A 13838-nucleotide genomic window follows, 5' to 3' on the forward strand; every position below is an offset into this window, starting at 1 on the left:
AGAAGAAAAAAAAAAAAGGGCCACTGGGGGAGGGGCGGGAAGCAGGGGCCTGGAGCTCCAAGTTCCCGGCAGAAAATTCCACGGAAGGGGGAGGGCTGTCCTCTCGCCAGTTCCCGCCCCCACCCCAATCTGGAAATTATCTGGAAATTGCTTCCAACCTCCTTGGGCGCTTCTGACACTTTCTTCCACTTCCAGGCGGACAAAGCCCTTTCTGGTGAAAGCCTGGAGCTGCCCTCCTGGGAACAGGGAAGGGTCTCCGCGAGCCCCTCTCCTCCAGCCCCCCCCCCCCCCCAGGACCCGGGCTCAAAACCCTGGGAGTGAGGGGTATCGCCGCGGGCCACCAGCCGCCAGGGGCTGCAGGGCGCGTGGCCGTGCCCGGCACCAGCACTTTTGAAAGAGGCTTGTCCTCGGATGGATCCCCATATTTATATTTGATTTATTTTTTATTTTGTAGCACAAACAGAAATCCATAAACTGTCGGTTCAGCGTCATTGCGTCTTTGATCAGTTACTGGGCTGTGTCTTTCTCTTTTTTCCTCCCATCCCCGACAGAGAGAGGAGATTAAATGCCTTTATTTTCATCCCTGTTTATACCGCAAAGGTACCAGGCTAAATGAACAATAAAAGTGTACTTAGAAGGAAGCCTCCTCCTCTATGCAACAGCAGAAAAACTTAGTACTGCCTACAAAACCCTCTTAATTAGACAACAGCGATTTCCTAAAACATTTAGCTGTTATGTACAAACCTGTCAACCAGCAGCCCGAGTTCCAGAGGCTTCTCTGAACCCAGTGAAATAATTACCCAAGGGTACATGCCTCCTCTTTGTCAGAAAGACCTTAGTTTACCTGTCAGATCTGTTTTACTCTAAGAGAAAACCACAGTTTTACCACTGCAGACATTAAAATCCAACATCCTTGCAGCCTCGGTGAGGGCAAACTTTTTAAGGGGAAATAAAACCTGCAGACTAATTGTGTTTGGAGAGTAGGAGGCACAGTGCTGGGCTGTGCTAGCAGGAAGCCCCAGTGAGCCTTCACTTGACTCACAATTCCTAAAGTTAGTATCTAAACGAAGCACCAGCTACTTTCATTTCCAAGCATCCAGCTTGCAAGCATATTTTAAATCAATCTGTGCCAAGTGGATTTAACTTACAAATTGGACCTACACACACACATTTTAAGAAAATGGGGAGGTCTTATTAAAAGCAACAAAATAAACACCAACACACCACCCAGCACAAAACCATCAGCCAGAGAACACACAATGTCAAAAAGCTTCCACTTAAATCCCATTACTGATGGCCAACAGTTATCATCGGAAAAGTTGACCAGGACAGGTTAAATAATTTAATAAGGAACTGCCTGTAATTATGTTATTTACAAGGTATGACAGAGGGTGGGAGAGGGAGCAGAGCCGTGGCCAGGGAGCAGTGACCCCTGGAGCTCGGAGCTTGAATTATGGAGCTGGGGGGCTGTGAGGTGAGGATGGGACAGAGAAGAACAAGGTGACTTTTCATCCCAACACATTTAACTTTTAAATCCAAATAAACGTCTCATATTACTAGACCATCACACTGGAAAGAAAAAAAAAATGAACTAATCAAATCCAACCCGATGGGCTTTGGAAAGGAGTTGCCTTTGTTATAAAAAAAAAAAAAATCAGTGAAATGATTCCTTTCCAAGAGAAAAAAGAATTTAAACACAAATAGGAGGGGTCCTTGAAATTTTTCTGTCAAGTATTAATTACCATAATTAATTAAGACAGAATATGATTCTAATCACAAGATATTCAATAAAGCATATATGTTCTGTTTCAATGACAACATAAACTATTTTACCAATTGCATCATTTATTCCAATAAATATGGAATTCTCATTAGCATGTCAAGGAAGGTAAATGAAAAACAAATACACAAGACCCATTTGTCAGTCTCTGAACCCCAGGACAGCCCCCTCAGCAGTGAGCACTAGAGCACAGGCATAAACTTTCTTACCTGTTTGGTCATTGAATCTATGAGGCGAACATACAAATCCTGCTCTGTTCTGACTCCTGCAAGAAACAGAGACAAATTCTCATCAGGATTTTAGTGATGCGCCTCAGGAAGGACATCCAGAGCACAGGAAGTCAGTCACTCAGGACTAGCTGCTGCGTGATGCAGCAAATCTCTTTAAAGGGGAGAAAGAGAACCCCAGTTGCTCCTTGTTTTTTTTTTCTTTTCTTAGTTAACAACTTTAATACCCTTAGGGTTTTGCATTTAAAGGTGCAAGAAATTTGCCTGGTGGAGAGCAGGCCCGGTTACTGTGCCCAGAGGCCTGTGTGATCATTTATTTTTAGAAAGGAGAAAGCCCTAAATGAAACTCAGTGAGAGACTGAACTCTTTCTAACGTCTCTCGAGGATTTTTTTTTTAACTTGTGCACAGGAAGTTAAGTTATGCTTGGTTTATGGAGCTACCCCCATCCCAATAATTAACATTAATTTGCAAAATTGAAAAAAGTCACTTAAAAGTGATGTTCTGCTGGAGCCATATCGATCCCTTCTTACTTTCTACTTCAAGCCCCACCGGTTAATCATGTGAAGTGCCATCGACTTATTGATCGTTTATGTTTTGTTTTCCTTCTATGCCATGAGAAGATTTCGTGTTTACATCCATGTCATTTTAATCTCAAAATCTTTATGTCCTTAACCATCGCAGAGAAGGCGCGCCAGCCGCTGCAGGGGCGGAGGACGCAGCGCGCAGGCAGGGCACTCACCGTTGCTGTACAGGAGCTGCAGTTTATAGTGGATACCGTTGTTGGTTTTCTCGTTGTTTGGCTCCTGAAAGTAACGATAAACAATTGCATTTAGTGCGGTGGGTGTCAGGCTCGGCCACCGCGCTCGGTCCCCCTCCGCGACCGAGGCCCCTAGCTCGGCCTCACACAGGGCAGGAGTCCTGGCTCGGAGCGGCGCGGTGATGTCACTTTCCTGCTGGAAGCCCAGCGTTCTCCTCGCCCTGAGTGCGTCCGAGGGCGCAGAGAAGTCGCCCGCACTCCGCGGTCCCGGGCGGCCGCACGTGGCGGCGGCGGCGGCGCGGGGTCGCCGGGCGGAGCGGTGCCCGCCGAGGGGGGCCCTCCGAGCCCCCGCGCGCCGGCACCGCCTGCTTCCCACTTATAGAAAGAAAGAGGGTGTGAGCGTGAGTGTGCACTTACTTTCTCTTTCTCCACAAAGTCCACAAAAGCGGTCCTCTCGATCTCCACCGGCTGCCCCTGCCTGTCGTAGAGCGCCAAGACGAAGTGGAAGAAATTGGATTTCCGGAGGTTGGAAGGCGGCTGCTTCTCGAAGTGCGCCCGCGCCAGCCCCACGCCGCTGCGGGAGGAAAGAGACAGCGGCCCAGTGAGGAGCGAGGCGCCGGCCGGCGGAGGGGGCCGGGCCGGGCCGGGGCTGGGGCCCGGGCGCGCGGGGGCGGCCGGTACGTACCTCTGGGCGGCCGTGTTGGCGTCCACCACGCCCGCCGTGTGCATCCAGGAGCGCACCGGGTTCATGCCGCTGCCCAGCGGCTCCTCCTTCATGGTTGTCCCCCCGCGCGGAATATTCTCCTGAATCCCAAACATGAAAACTGCTGGCGGCGGCCGCGGCTCCCGGCCGAAAGCGTCTCCTCGAGCGGCGGCGCTCTGGGCTCGGCGGCAGGCAGCTGCCCTAGCCGCCCTCGCCCTGCTCGGAGCCTGCGGTCCGGCCCGCCGCCGGCTTCAGCCCGTCCCGGGCAGGCGCGACATACACCAGCGGCCGGACGCTCCGGACGGCCGAGGGCGCGGAGGCGGCGACACCGGCGGCGGCGCTGCTTCTGGGGAGCAGGACGCGGTGGCCGCGGCGGCGGTTGTTGTTGTTGTTGTTTGCAAGCGCGCTCAACTTGGTGTCATCCTAGCCAGGCGGCGTCCGCGGCTGCAGGACACTGCGGGATCGCCCGCTTCTGGCGCGGCCCGCCTGCTCCAAAGACAAATAAACCGGGCAGTGAGTGCTGCGGCGCAGTCCCGGGCGCAGGCGGGGCGCGGCGGGGCCTGGAGCGGCGCGCGCAGCGGACGGAGGCGCACAAAACTCAGCCCTCTCTCCCCGAGGAATGGACCCTTTCCCGGGAGCCAAAACTCGAAGCCCCCGGGAGCGGCGCTGTCAGAGGGTGACGTCGGGGGGCGGCGCCTGCGCCATATATGGCAGCGGCCGCCCCTCGCCGCGCCCCTCGCCGCCGCCGCCGCCGCGCTAGCCGACTGACTGCCTGACGGCGCCGCGAGCCGGCCCGAGCCCCGCGAGCCCTGCGAGCCCTGCCGCCGCCGAGCGCCGCCGCCCCCCGCCACGCGCCGCGGCTCCGCGCGCCCAGCCGCAGCCAAGGAAGTTACTACTCGCCCAAATAAATCTTGAAAAGAAACAAACGCGGCCAATGCTCAATTGCAGCTTGTCCCCCTAATACCTCCCCGCAAAACCTGCCACACAAACACGTTGCGCTGGGGGAGCGTGAGGGGAGGGGTGTAAAACGCCGAGGCACCCCAAGTTGCCCAGATGCATGTAATAAATGCAAGGGGCTGCAGCTCGCCTTGGGGCGGCCCAAGGGGGAAAGAAGGAAGAGGCAGGTCGACCGCAGGGAGGGGGCCGGTGGGAGGATCAGTCAACCGGCTGGGAGGAGGGCTGCCCAAGGCTCCCCCACCAGTCCGGACCGGCAGCTTAGCCTGATTTCTGAACAGACCTAAGGCTGAGTCGGGTTGGTCAGCCCCATCCTGAGCCCCGCGGGGTGCCCCATGCTTCCTGCCCCGGCGGAGGCCGCTGAGTGCGGAACAGGGAAACCCACGTCGGAGGCAGGCTATGCCAGACGCTCCCTCTCCCCCGTGGTCGCGGTAGACTCTGGTCCCAAGCCTGTCCTCAGGCGCACCGAGTGACAAAGACGGCTCCGGCCTCACTGGGCAGACGGGAAGCGTGCCTGGCCTCTCCAGCGACCAGGAGCCCAGTGTCTGGCCGCGCGACCTGCGCGGTGGTCAGATCGCCCGGGTGCCCACCGCTCCAAAAGCCGAGCGGACGCCGCGGGTGTAGCGGCCCTGCCCTGGGTGCAGCGGGACTGGAGTGAGCGCGCGGCGCGCGGCTTCCCGACCTGGTTTCTAGGAATCGGGAGGGCAGCGGTGCGCAGGCAGCCCATGGGCCCAGCGGCCCAGCTCCTGCAGCCGGGACTCGGCGCCCGGGCGCGGCGGCCCGCCCAGAGGACGTTTGTGCGACATGGAGTGGAGACCCAGAGGACCACCGGGAACTGTCCCAGGCACTACACTGACTAGAGAAATCAGGCCCTTTTGATTAGAGGGTGCGGGGGGAGAAAAGAAAAGAAAAAGATTTCAGGGCGCAACTGCGTTACAGGGCAGCCTCTCCCCGCTGGGTCTGGGGTAGCATTCCCTTTTTTCTTGAATTGGCAGCGTGTGTGCGTTAATATTTTAATTAATCGAGAAAATCGAAGTCCGATTTACGTTATCTGAGGACCTCTACTCCTCTTGGAAGGAGTGAGAAAAAAAGATGTGCTGGAAAGCAGTCTATTTTGCTGGTGTTGGGGGTTAATGACTATTGCCAAAGATAAGTGAATTATCAAAGCTGTTGCGCCGGTCCCATCTCAAAACCCATTACGGTGCCGGCCGTCTAATTAAATACGTAAGTATAATAAAATCATATTTTATGACTATTTGAGGGTAATGAGATTAGTCTTTAGAAGCGATCGCCACATATTAAAGACGCTACTGTCTATGGAATGTTAATAACTTTAAATCAAAGTGTATGGAAACTATTCATGATAAATTAAAAGAAAATTTCTGTATTCCTAATAAGCCCAGTGCTTTCTACTTACAGCAGACCCTTGTGTAGGAGGGAACACTTTCTTAGTGGAGGAACAATGCAAAATAAAGTTGGCCGTCAGTGGAGGGTGGGGTTGGGAATTGCTTTGTCTCTGGGCTGTTAGCTGCTTCGGGCTCACGCAGGGCGAGCGGCCAGGCGAGCGTTATTGTCAGAATATGCAAAGTGCCTTTTCGGGGAAAGATGAAGTTGGAAATAAGAAACAATGCTTCCTTTGTAGCGTACTTCCTAAAATGTCCAGCCTGTTGTGGAGGTGCCCCTTCCTTACGCTAACGAAAGTATCATGCTTAAAATCATTTACAGTATCTTTAATTCAGATTACACGCGCCAAGGCGATTTAAATCTGATTACCAAATTAGAAGGTTTAAAAACAAATCCTTCTAAATCTGATACTGTTGACTAAAGAGGGAAAAAAAAGTTCTATAAGCCCATCACATAAGGTAACGATCCTGCCCCAGAAAGAAAAGGGGTTTTAAACCTTTTTGACAACAAATGCAGCTGCCCCACTATTTTGGACGATATTAAGCGAAAATGAATGCAAATCTGTGTTCAGCAGCCATCTGGCCCGAAATGGGGGAATCAGCTGCTCTCACAACAGGCTCGGAGGCTGAATCCATTTCAGCTCATTTTCTAGATCATCTGGTCCCGCACCCAAAGCGTGGAAAATGCGGTCTTTATCATTCACCAACTTTATCTTTTTTGTCACTCTGCTGCTGGCTCTGAGCTGTGGGCACAAGGACTTGCCGCCAGGGCAAGGTCTCCACCCCGGCCTGCTGCGGAGCGGCCTGGAAGGGCAGCCCCCTCGGCCCCCACCCCACCACCAGATTTTCTATATGATGGGCAGGAGCAGCGGCAGAGGGAAGCGAAGGCAGAGCACCCAGGCCTGGGAGTGGGTAGGAACCGTGGGCCAATTCCCAAAAGTCCTGGGAGGTAGAGGGCGTGTCTGGGCGCCCGGCCGCCAGGCGGAGTAGCCCTGCCCCCGCCCCTCGCCCTTTCTAGGGGAACTCTGGGCCCCAGGTACCCAGGAGGGGGGAGTGGCGAGCTGGTACTTTGGAAGCTGCGCAGGCCCGCATTCTAACCACCGCGTACAGAGCACTCCCAGGGGCCAGAGCAGTGTTTAGGGGCTGGACCCCGCGGAGCCTGACCTTTGCCGGGCCTGGCGGGCCACAAACGGCAGCGGCGACCACTTAGGGCCCCGCGCCCAACGCGATTTGCACGGGTGGCCCTCGAGCTACCGCCGCCGCCTCCTCCTTGGAGGGTGGGAAGTATTCCTTTTGTGCCGATATACGGGGAGAGGCTTCAATGAGCCCCCTCACATTTGCATTTAAATAGCGGCATCAAGCGCTTCGCGTGCCACACACCAGTGGGCTCCCAGATGTCAAGCCGGAGTCAGTCAGATGGCCAGTGCCCAGCTGTCCTCCCCATGTCGTGCCGGAGCAGTCACTGACCTTAAAGAGACAGCACCCGTCACCCCTGGCGCCCCGTTTGGAGAGCGGCGTGCAGGGCGCAGGGCGCAAGGCCCCGGCGGCGCTTGGACCGCTGACCCTCTGCACCACCCAAAGCCAGGCCAAAGTCTGGGCGGGCGAAAGCGATCCAGTCTCCCAGGGGCTGTATCCAGGCCTTCCTGCCCAGCTATTCAGTTCCCAGGCCACCGCACAGCCAAGGCCTTGTGCCCCTGCCCACCGCCCACCCATGGAGGGGGGTGCACTGAGCGCCATGAGGGAAAGCGCCCCTCACACCTCCACAGCCCTGGTCCTGCTCCGCTCCTTACTGCAAGGCCTGGAGACTGGGAGTGGAGCTGGTGCCGGCTTCTCAGCCACCCCCAACAGAAACTTCTGCCAAGTTGGGGGTCCCAGGTCAGAAGGCCTGCTGCGGTGGGCCCAGAGTCCAGGTCACGCTCTGAATGCCCCTTCGTGCTCTGGCCGAGCCCAAAGCGCCCGCCGACCTGCCTACCATCCTTCCAAAGGGTAAAAAAATGCATTTCCGGCGTTGACAAGCCAAGTCCCCCGGAGAATCGGGGGGGTCCCGAACGCGGCGCCCCAGAGAGCTCACAGCAACTATCCGAGGCTGCCTGGCTGTGTCACTTGGATCCTTCAGGAAAGGATGAGAGACAACGCGCACAAGGCCTGCGGTTTGTGTTCCGAGGCCAGTGCCGAGTTGCAGGCACAGACCGCCCCCCACGTACTCCGCGCCCGGGGGTCACGCCCAGATGGTGCAGGCCTGCGGTTCTGCATCCGTGCTTAAGCTTGGACTCGGGTCTGGGAGCTGAGCACGAGCACGAGCCGGGAAAGAACCTGAAATGGGAGAGGCAGGCTGACCCTGGGCCCTGGAGAGAAGAAGGCTGGAGGGGCTTAGAGACAGCACCTAAAAAGGCTGGTGAACTGCGGGGTAAAGTAGAACCCCCACGAGTAGGTAAACTCTGCCCCTCGAGGGTAGGTAACACGGCCCCTGAGTGCGCCCTGTCCTGGCTTGCACTGCGGGGTCACGCTGGCCACTGGGCCGGGAAAATCCGAAAGCAAGGAGTCTGCACTCAGGCCACCCAGCTTAAGTAGGACATAAAGGGGAGACGGGCAAGTTGGGGGTGGGGAGGGTGGTTTCCAGGCCCAGAAGTTGTGTCTTCCCCTCTCAGCAAAGAGACCTCGGGAGGCACCTGAGGAGCCCCGCCTGCCTTCGGAAGCAAGTAATTGGGCAACGGACCCTGGCACCGGGGGCGCACCGCCTGTCGCAGGCGCTGGGCCACAAAATCCAATTGAGTTCAAGGGTAAAAAGTGAAAACTGAAGGGTCTGAGACCCCTGGTGCTTTGCACCCACCCATCCCGAGTATTTATTCTGTATAAGATCCCAGAACCCGGACCCCGGAATACCACAGAAGGCTCAATTCTTCAAGTGAGAACGTGTAAGCACCGCCTGCCAATGTGGCCAAATTTGACAAACAGCGCCTCCTGGGGTGGGGAGAGTAGAGCGCCGCAGCTCATCCCAGAGCCGAGCAGCGGAAGCTCGGTCCCACCCACCCCAGGGCAGGTGACCACCCGGGCTCCCGCCGACCTGGGCCCCGGCTCCTTCGCGTACAAAACACCTTAGGCCTCGCTGACGACGTGACCCCAGGGGCGAAGAAAAACTGCCACTCGCTGCCTAGTCCTAATTGCTGCCCACGTGCACATGCAAGTTTCAGGCCAAGCTGGGCATCGGGCACAAAGCCCGGGCAGCCAGCGTCAGGCGCACGCCCTTGCTGGAGAGAACGTGCGTTACAAGTGCCCGGCCTGCCACCCAGGGGGCGGCCCACACGACCTGGAATTCGCTCAACCCTCTCCCTGGAAAACCCGAGCGCTCTAAGCAGGGCCAAAACCGGCAAGGGTGCGTCTTGACTTCTGCAGCGCACGACATTAGAAGGGAAAGTTAATTACTGACTCTTTGTCATAACTTTTCTCTGGTTCCTTCAGTCACTTTGGCTGACCTCACCGTTCTTAGTCCCAAAGACTCTTCAGCCTGAGTGAGAATTCCAAATCAAACACTCCCAACTCCCTGCAAAAATGCTCAGGAGGAGCAACCGAGCTGAGAAAGGCAGCTGGTGAGTGGCGGGGTCCCTTGGACCCCAAAAGGTGCAGCGCCTTAGCAGTGAGCTGAAATTTCCAAGCTGGGTTAGGCAGCACCCAGAAGGCAGTCGGGCAGGATGCGCCGGAGCTGGCGCCAGGGACTCGGATTCCGCGCCCGGCCGCCCGGCCGCCCGCGCGCCCAGCCAGTTTACAAAGCAAACTTTCCCCAGAGAAGTTTCTAGATTGAATGATGGGCAAGGTGCGCCAATCGACACCTAAACAGACCCAAACTGTACAAGCACGGATCGATCGGATAATTTCAAATATTATAATTGGCTTTAATTAAACACACTGCGTTCTAATTAACTCTGAAATTTTAGCATGCTTTGGGACACTGGTGTCTGATTTGATATTGTCAGTCCAGATGTCCTAATAAAATTCAATCCTCCACTCAAGACTTCAATATTCACTAAGAACAAAATGCAAATTAAATGTAAAACCTAAAGTATCGCCAAAGGTATAATCAAGAAAGGTGTCTCAAAACTTCTCACTTTTTATTACGCAGTAGTTAAAAAATGCAGATTACATCTTAACAAGACCTCTGCAGAATATCATAAATCTTAACTCTTTCCTGGACGGGTGCTGAGCGCCGAGCCACTGCCTAGAAGGAGGAAGGTAGCCAGACTCATGACGGAATGGAATACCCTCATCTGGAAGCTAACAGAGCGCAAAAGTTTGCCAATAAAATTCCGGCTTGAAACACGGGTTTGCCAAGACGCATAAAGGAAGGAGCTGGGGTGGTAGACAGCCGCGGATAGGGATAGCGGCCACGGTCACTGATGCGCTCACTACCCCCTCGGCTACCCTTCCGCACTCCCCGGCTGCGCTTTAACAGAGAAGTGTGTCCGTCTGTCCTGGTGTGCGCAAAAGTGGGGTGGTGAGTGAGGGTGGCGGGGCCAGGTCAGTCCGCTGGAGTAATTAACTCAGATGCAGGGATTGCAAGCACGAGGCTGGCCGAGAAAGAAGTGCGTACCGCGCGTGGACAGAAATGTGTCAAGCCCTCTTCCCTCCTGCACAAACCCTCTCGCGTGCATTCGCAGGGGCTTCAGAGGGATCCAAGCCCGAAGACCCGGTTGGGTGGCCCGCAGTGCCGGGACAGCCCCTGGGGAAACCTGGCGCGGGCCGAGTGGAGCTGTGGGTGGAGTGGTGGAGGCTGGGGGTAACCCTTTGGGGACAAAATTGGCCCGAGATGTGATTCTTTACCAACTCTGAGCATTCAGTAAATGTACAGACCAGAATGAGTCCTGTTAAAAGGACGCTATTCCCACATTAAACATGTGTATGTTTTCCATACTAATGCAGTCACTTAAAGCTGTTGCTAATTTAACTTTTTAAAAAGGCCACAGTGGAAAATTTGCATTTTCTTTAGGACATTGAAATGAAGAGCAAACTGCTGGGCGGCGAGGCTGCCCAGGGCATAGCTAGCGGCCATTTAGAAATAAAAACAGATAAAGAAAAGAAGAAAGAAAGAAACTGGCTTCTCTTCTAGACTATTAATAAGCAATTTGTCCCACCGAAATTTACATTGCAAAGCGGAGCTTGCCTGCAGCCCTGACGGCTGGGCTGGCGCGGGCTCCGGGGGTGCGCCCGGCGCGGGGGCGGGGGCTTCCTCCGGCCATCCGGGCGCCCTCGGGGGTGATATCCCGGCAGCTTTGAACTTGGTCCCTGCCACCAGTCCGCGGCCCCTCGCCCACACACACTGCACGCCAGTGCCCCACCTGGGCCGTGCAGCCGGAGAGCCCGGACTGGGGCTTCGCCAGCGCCACCCGACCCGGACCCTGGCCGGCTGGTGGTCTCCCGGGGGAGTGGGGGGGAATCCTTGGCTTCCAGTGACGCCTCGGACTCACGGACACCCATTCTTGCCCAGCCCTTAAATTTAAAATGACAATCCTAAGCTTCATTTTTTTTTCTTTTTGTGCTTAGCCTTGCCTCCCTGCTCCAAGTCAACAGCAGGTGCGGAGCCCGGTGTGCGGCGCCCCCGCCGCTCCCCCGCCCGCGCGCCCGGCGGAGCCGCGGAGCCCGAGCCTAGCGTGGGGCCAGGGCGCCATCTACGGGCGCCGCTTGGCTCCCGGCGGCCGCCTCCGCCGCCGCTGCCCGCTCCTTCCCGGGCCCGCTCCTCCTCCCGCCGCCGCCGCCGCCCGCTCCTTTCCGGGCCCGCTCCGCCTCCCGCCGCCGCCGCCGCCCGCGCCGCAAAGCCGCCACTGATCACCACGCGCTCCCCGTGCCACTTTGCCTATGAAACATTGATTGCCAGTTAGGAGAACTTTTAAACACTATATTAAAACTTTCGCAATGAACGCGCTCTCCTGCCTGCGATTTTTAGGCAAAAGATTAAAAGAAAGGAAATGCAAAGATAATGCAATTTGATTTGTTAGTCTAACTCTGCGTTTGAGACTTGATGTCCCCAAAGACCAGGCGAGCTTTTCCCCTTTATTTATTTTTATTAAAACATCAATCTACACTGGAGCTGGGTGAACTCGGTTTCACCTGGTGAACATAAAATTCTCCATACCAGAGAAATAAGCACCTTTCATAAATCAATGGTATTCCTGACACATCGATCAATTTTTGGTTGTTAATCCGAAAGGAGGGGTTTTAATTGCTTCCTGCGTTTTCGTCCAGGCACCTAGGCGTTGCGACCTTTCGCATCCCTCCCTCCCAGGGTCCCGCTTGTACTGGGGGGAGGATGGATATTGAAAAATCCCGAGTACTTCACTACAGCCTGGGAACCGGGGTCTCCGCCCGCGCCGGCACGCGCCTCCCGCGCTCACCTCTCCGCAGTCCTGCAAGGAAGGCCGCGAAGAGGCCACCTGGAGCCCGCGAGGTCGCGCGGGCAGTGCTCACCGGCGCCGAGAGGCCGCCAGGGCCGACGCAAAAGTTCACCGCCAGGCTGGGCCGGAGGCGCAGCCCGCGGTCCCGCCACCGCGCGCCTCCGCCACAGCCCGGCGGGCGAGAAGAGCGACCGCAGCTCCGGAGCCCGTCAGCCCGGCGCCCTGGCGTTCAGCGTCTGGCCCGCGACGCGCGAAGTTCAACTTTGCAGGCGCCGCGGCCGCCTGGGGACCGCAGGCTGGGGCGGGGAGCCCCCGACGGGATCCGGAGCAGGCCCGCGCGCTTACCTGTGCTGCTCATTCGACGGGCATGGCGGGGCGCCCTGGCCGCGAGCTGTGGGCGGCGCCGGCGGCTGGCCGGGAGGGTGTGCGGCCCGGCGCCTTCCCACGTTCCCACCTCCCGCCCTCCGGGGAGAGCCCACGGGCCGGACCGAGAGCTCGCCAGTGCGCAAGCGCCGCTCTGCCTTCCACCTCGGGAGGCGGCGGCGCGGCGGGCGGAGGCCGAGCAGGGGCGCGAGGAGGGGGCCGCAGCTGAGCCCAGGCCTGGGGGAGAACCCTCCTGAGCGCCCCCTGGGCCATGCGCGGTGCCCCTTCACGGGGAGGCCCCTTTGTATGGCCCGGAGCCGCACTCCTTTCTCGAAGGGCCCTCGGGCGTGGGTAACCCGCCTAGGCCCAAAGAGTGAGCAGGGCTGTAGACACCTCTCCCCAAGACGTCCAGAAGTGGACCCCAGGCCCTGGGTGGCCCGAAGCCAGCTGTGTAGACGTGCGCACGCGCACGCGGACAGGGCAGGACTCTGAGCCCTGGGTCCTTTTTGGTAAGGTGGGTGAGAGGACATCTTCTAGGGAACTACTAATTTAAGGAGAAGCACTCTGCTGGGCCCCGTGGCGGTTACAATGAAATGAGAGAGAGGAAAGAGATCGCCCACAGAAAGAAGGACCAGGATTCTGGGATGGAGGAGACACCCTTTTCGGTGTGAGCTTCGACTGCAAGGAGGGCGGCCCTCTTGGCGGGCGGTGCTTCCGCTGCCTTTCTGTCAAGCAACCTTGACCGCTCCACTCCACACGTATGCTGTCACCTAGCAAATGACCAGAGGTGGTATCTTTCTGTAAATACCTGGAGATATTGCTGTCCACAGGAAAGGGGTCAGGTGGGGTGTCCAGCATCCCAGACCAGTCTGACGGTCCTGGGGCCAGGAGGAGCTGATAGCTGGGGGCCCGCTCCGGGCCTGGGCCCCTTCCAGGTGGACGCTGCAATTCTCCTCCCTAAGCTACCCTACTGCTTGTGGAAACCGTGAGACACCTAGACTCCTACTAATCCTTACTCTTTCGCTTCTTCCAAACCTAAGCGCAATACTTAGCCTGAAATACCTGAAAAAATACAACTCTTCTATTGCCAAGGCTTATCCCTGAAAACAACAGCACTCTTGTGATGGCATATGAGCCTCATCTCCTGCATCCATCCCTGTTCCTGGCCTGTTTCCTGCACCCAGATTTGTTCTGTACTCTTTATTTCAACCTTTTATATTGAAAGCGAATGTGCTGAATCATGAAATCTTACTGGAAAAGTTATTTT

At 56.7% G+C, this 13838-nt stretch overlaps 2 protein-coding genes across 12 annotated transcripts in view; one reads left to right on the top strand and one right to left on the bottom strand.

The window, feature by feature from the left end:
- EBF3 (EBF transcription factor 3) overlaps window positions 1-3808 on the bottom strand; it is a 119309-nt gene extending 115501 nt beyond the window's left edge. For 6 of the 10 annotated variants that reach the window (XM_053584310.1, XM_053584308.1, XM_053584309.1 and 3 more), the window contains exons 1-4: window positions 3451-3808; window positions 3183-3339; window positions 2748-2811; window positions 1990-2045 (exon numbers count right to left, since the gene is read on the bottom strand). In XM_053584310.1, coding sequence (XP_053440285.1) covers window positions 1990-2045; window positions 2748-2811; window positions 3183-3339; window positions 3451-3584 — 411 coding nt within the window. In that variant the 5' untranslated portion in view covers window positions 3585-3808. The remainder of the gene's footprint in view (window positions 1-1989; window positions 2046-2747; window positions 2812-3182; window positions 3340-3450) is intronic. The other 4 variants (XM_053584307.1, XM_053584304.1, XM_053584311.1 and 1 more) reach the window with 1 other exon arrangement.
- The window catches only part of GLRX3 (glutaredoxin 3), a 162007-nt gene continuing 151226 nt past the window's right edge, over window positions 3058-13838 (top strand). Inside the window, exon 1 of one of the 2 annotated variants that reach the window (XM_053584314.1) lies at window positions 3058-3064. The gene's annotated coding sequence lies outside the window, so the exon portion shown is untranslated. Of the gene's footprint in view, window positions 3065-3803; window positions 3809-13838 lie in introns of those variants that run through there. The other variant, XM_053584316.1, reaches the window with a different exon arrangement.

The sequence above is a fragment of the Nycticebus coucang genome, chromosome 3 (genome assembly GCF_027406575.1).
Source record: "Nycticebus coucang isolate mNycCou1 chromosome 3, mNycCou1.pri, whole genome shotgun sequence".
Lineage (NCBI taxonomy): Eukaryota > Metazoa > Chordata > Mammalia > Primates > Lorisidae > Nycticebus > Nycticebus coucang.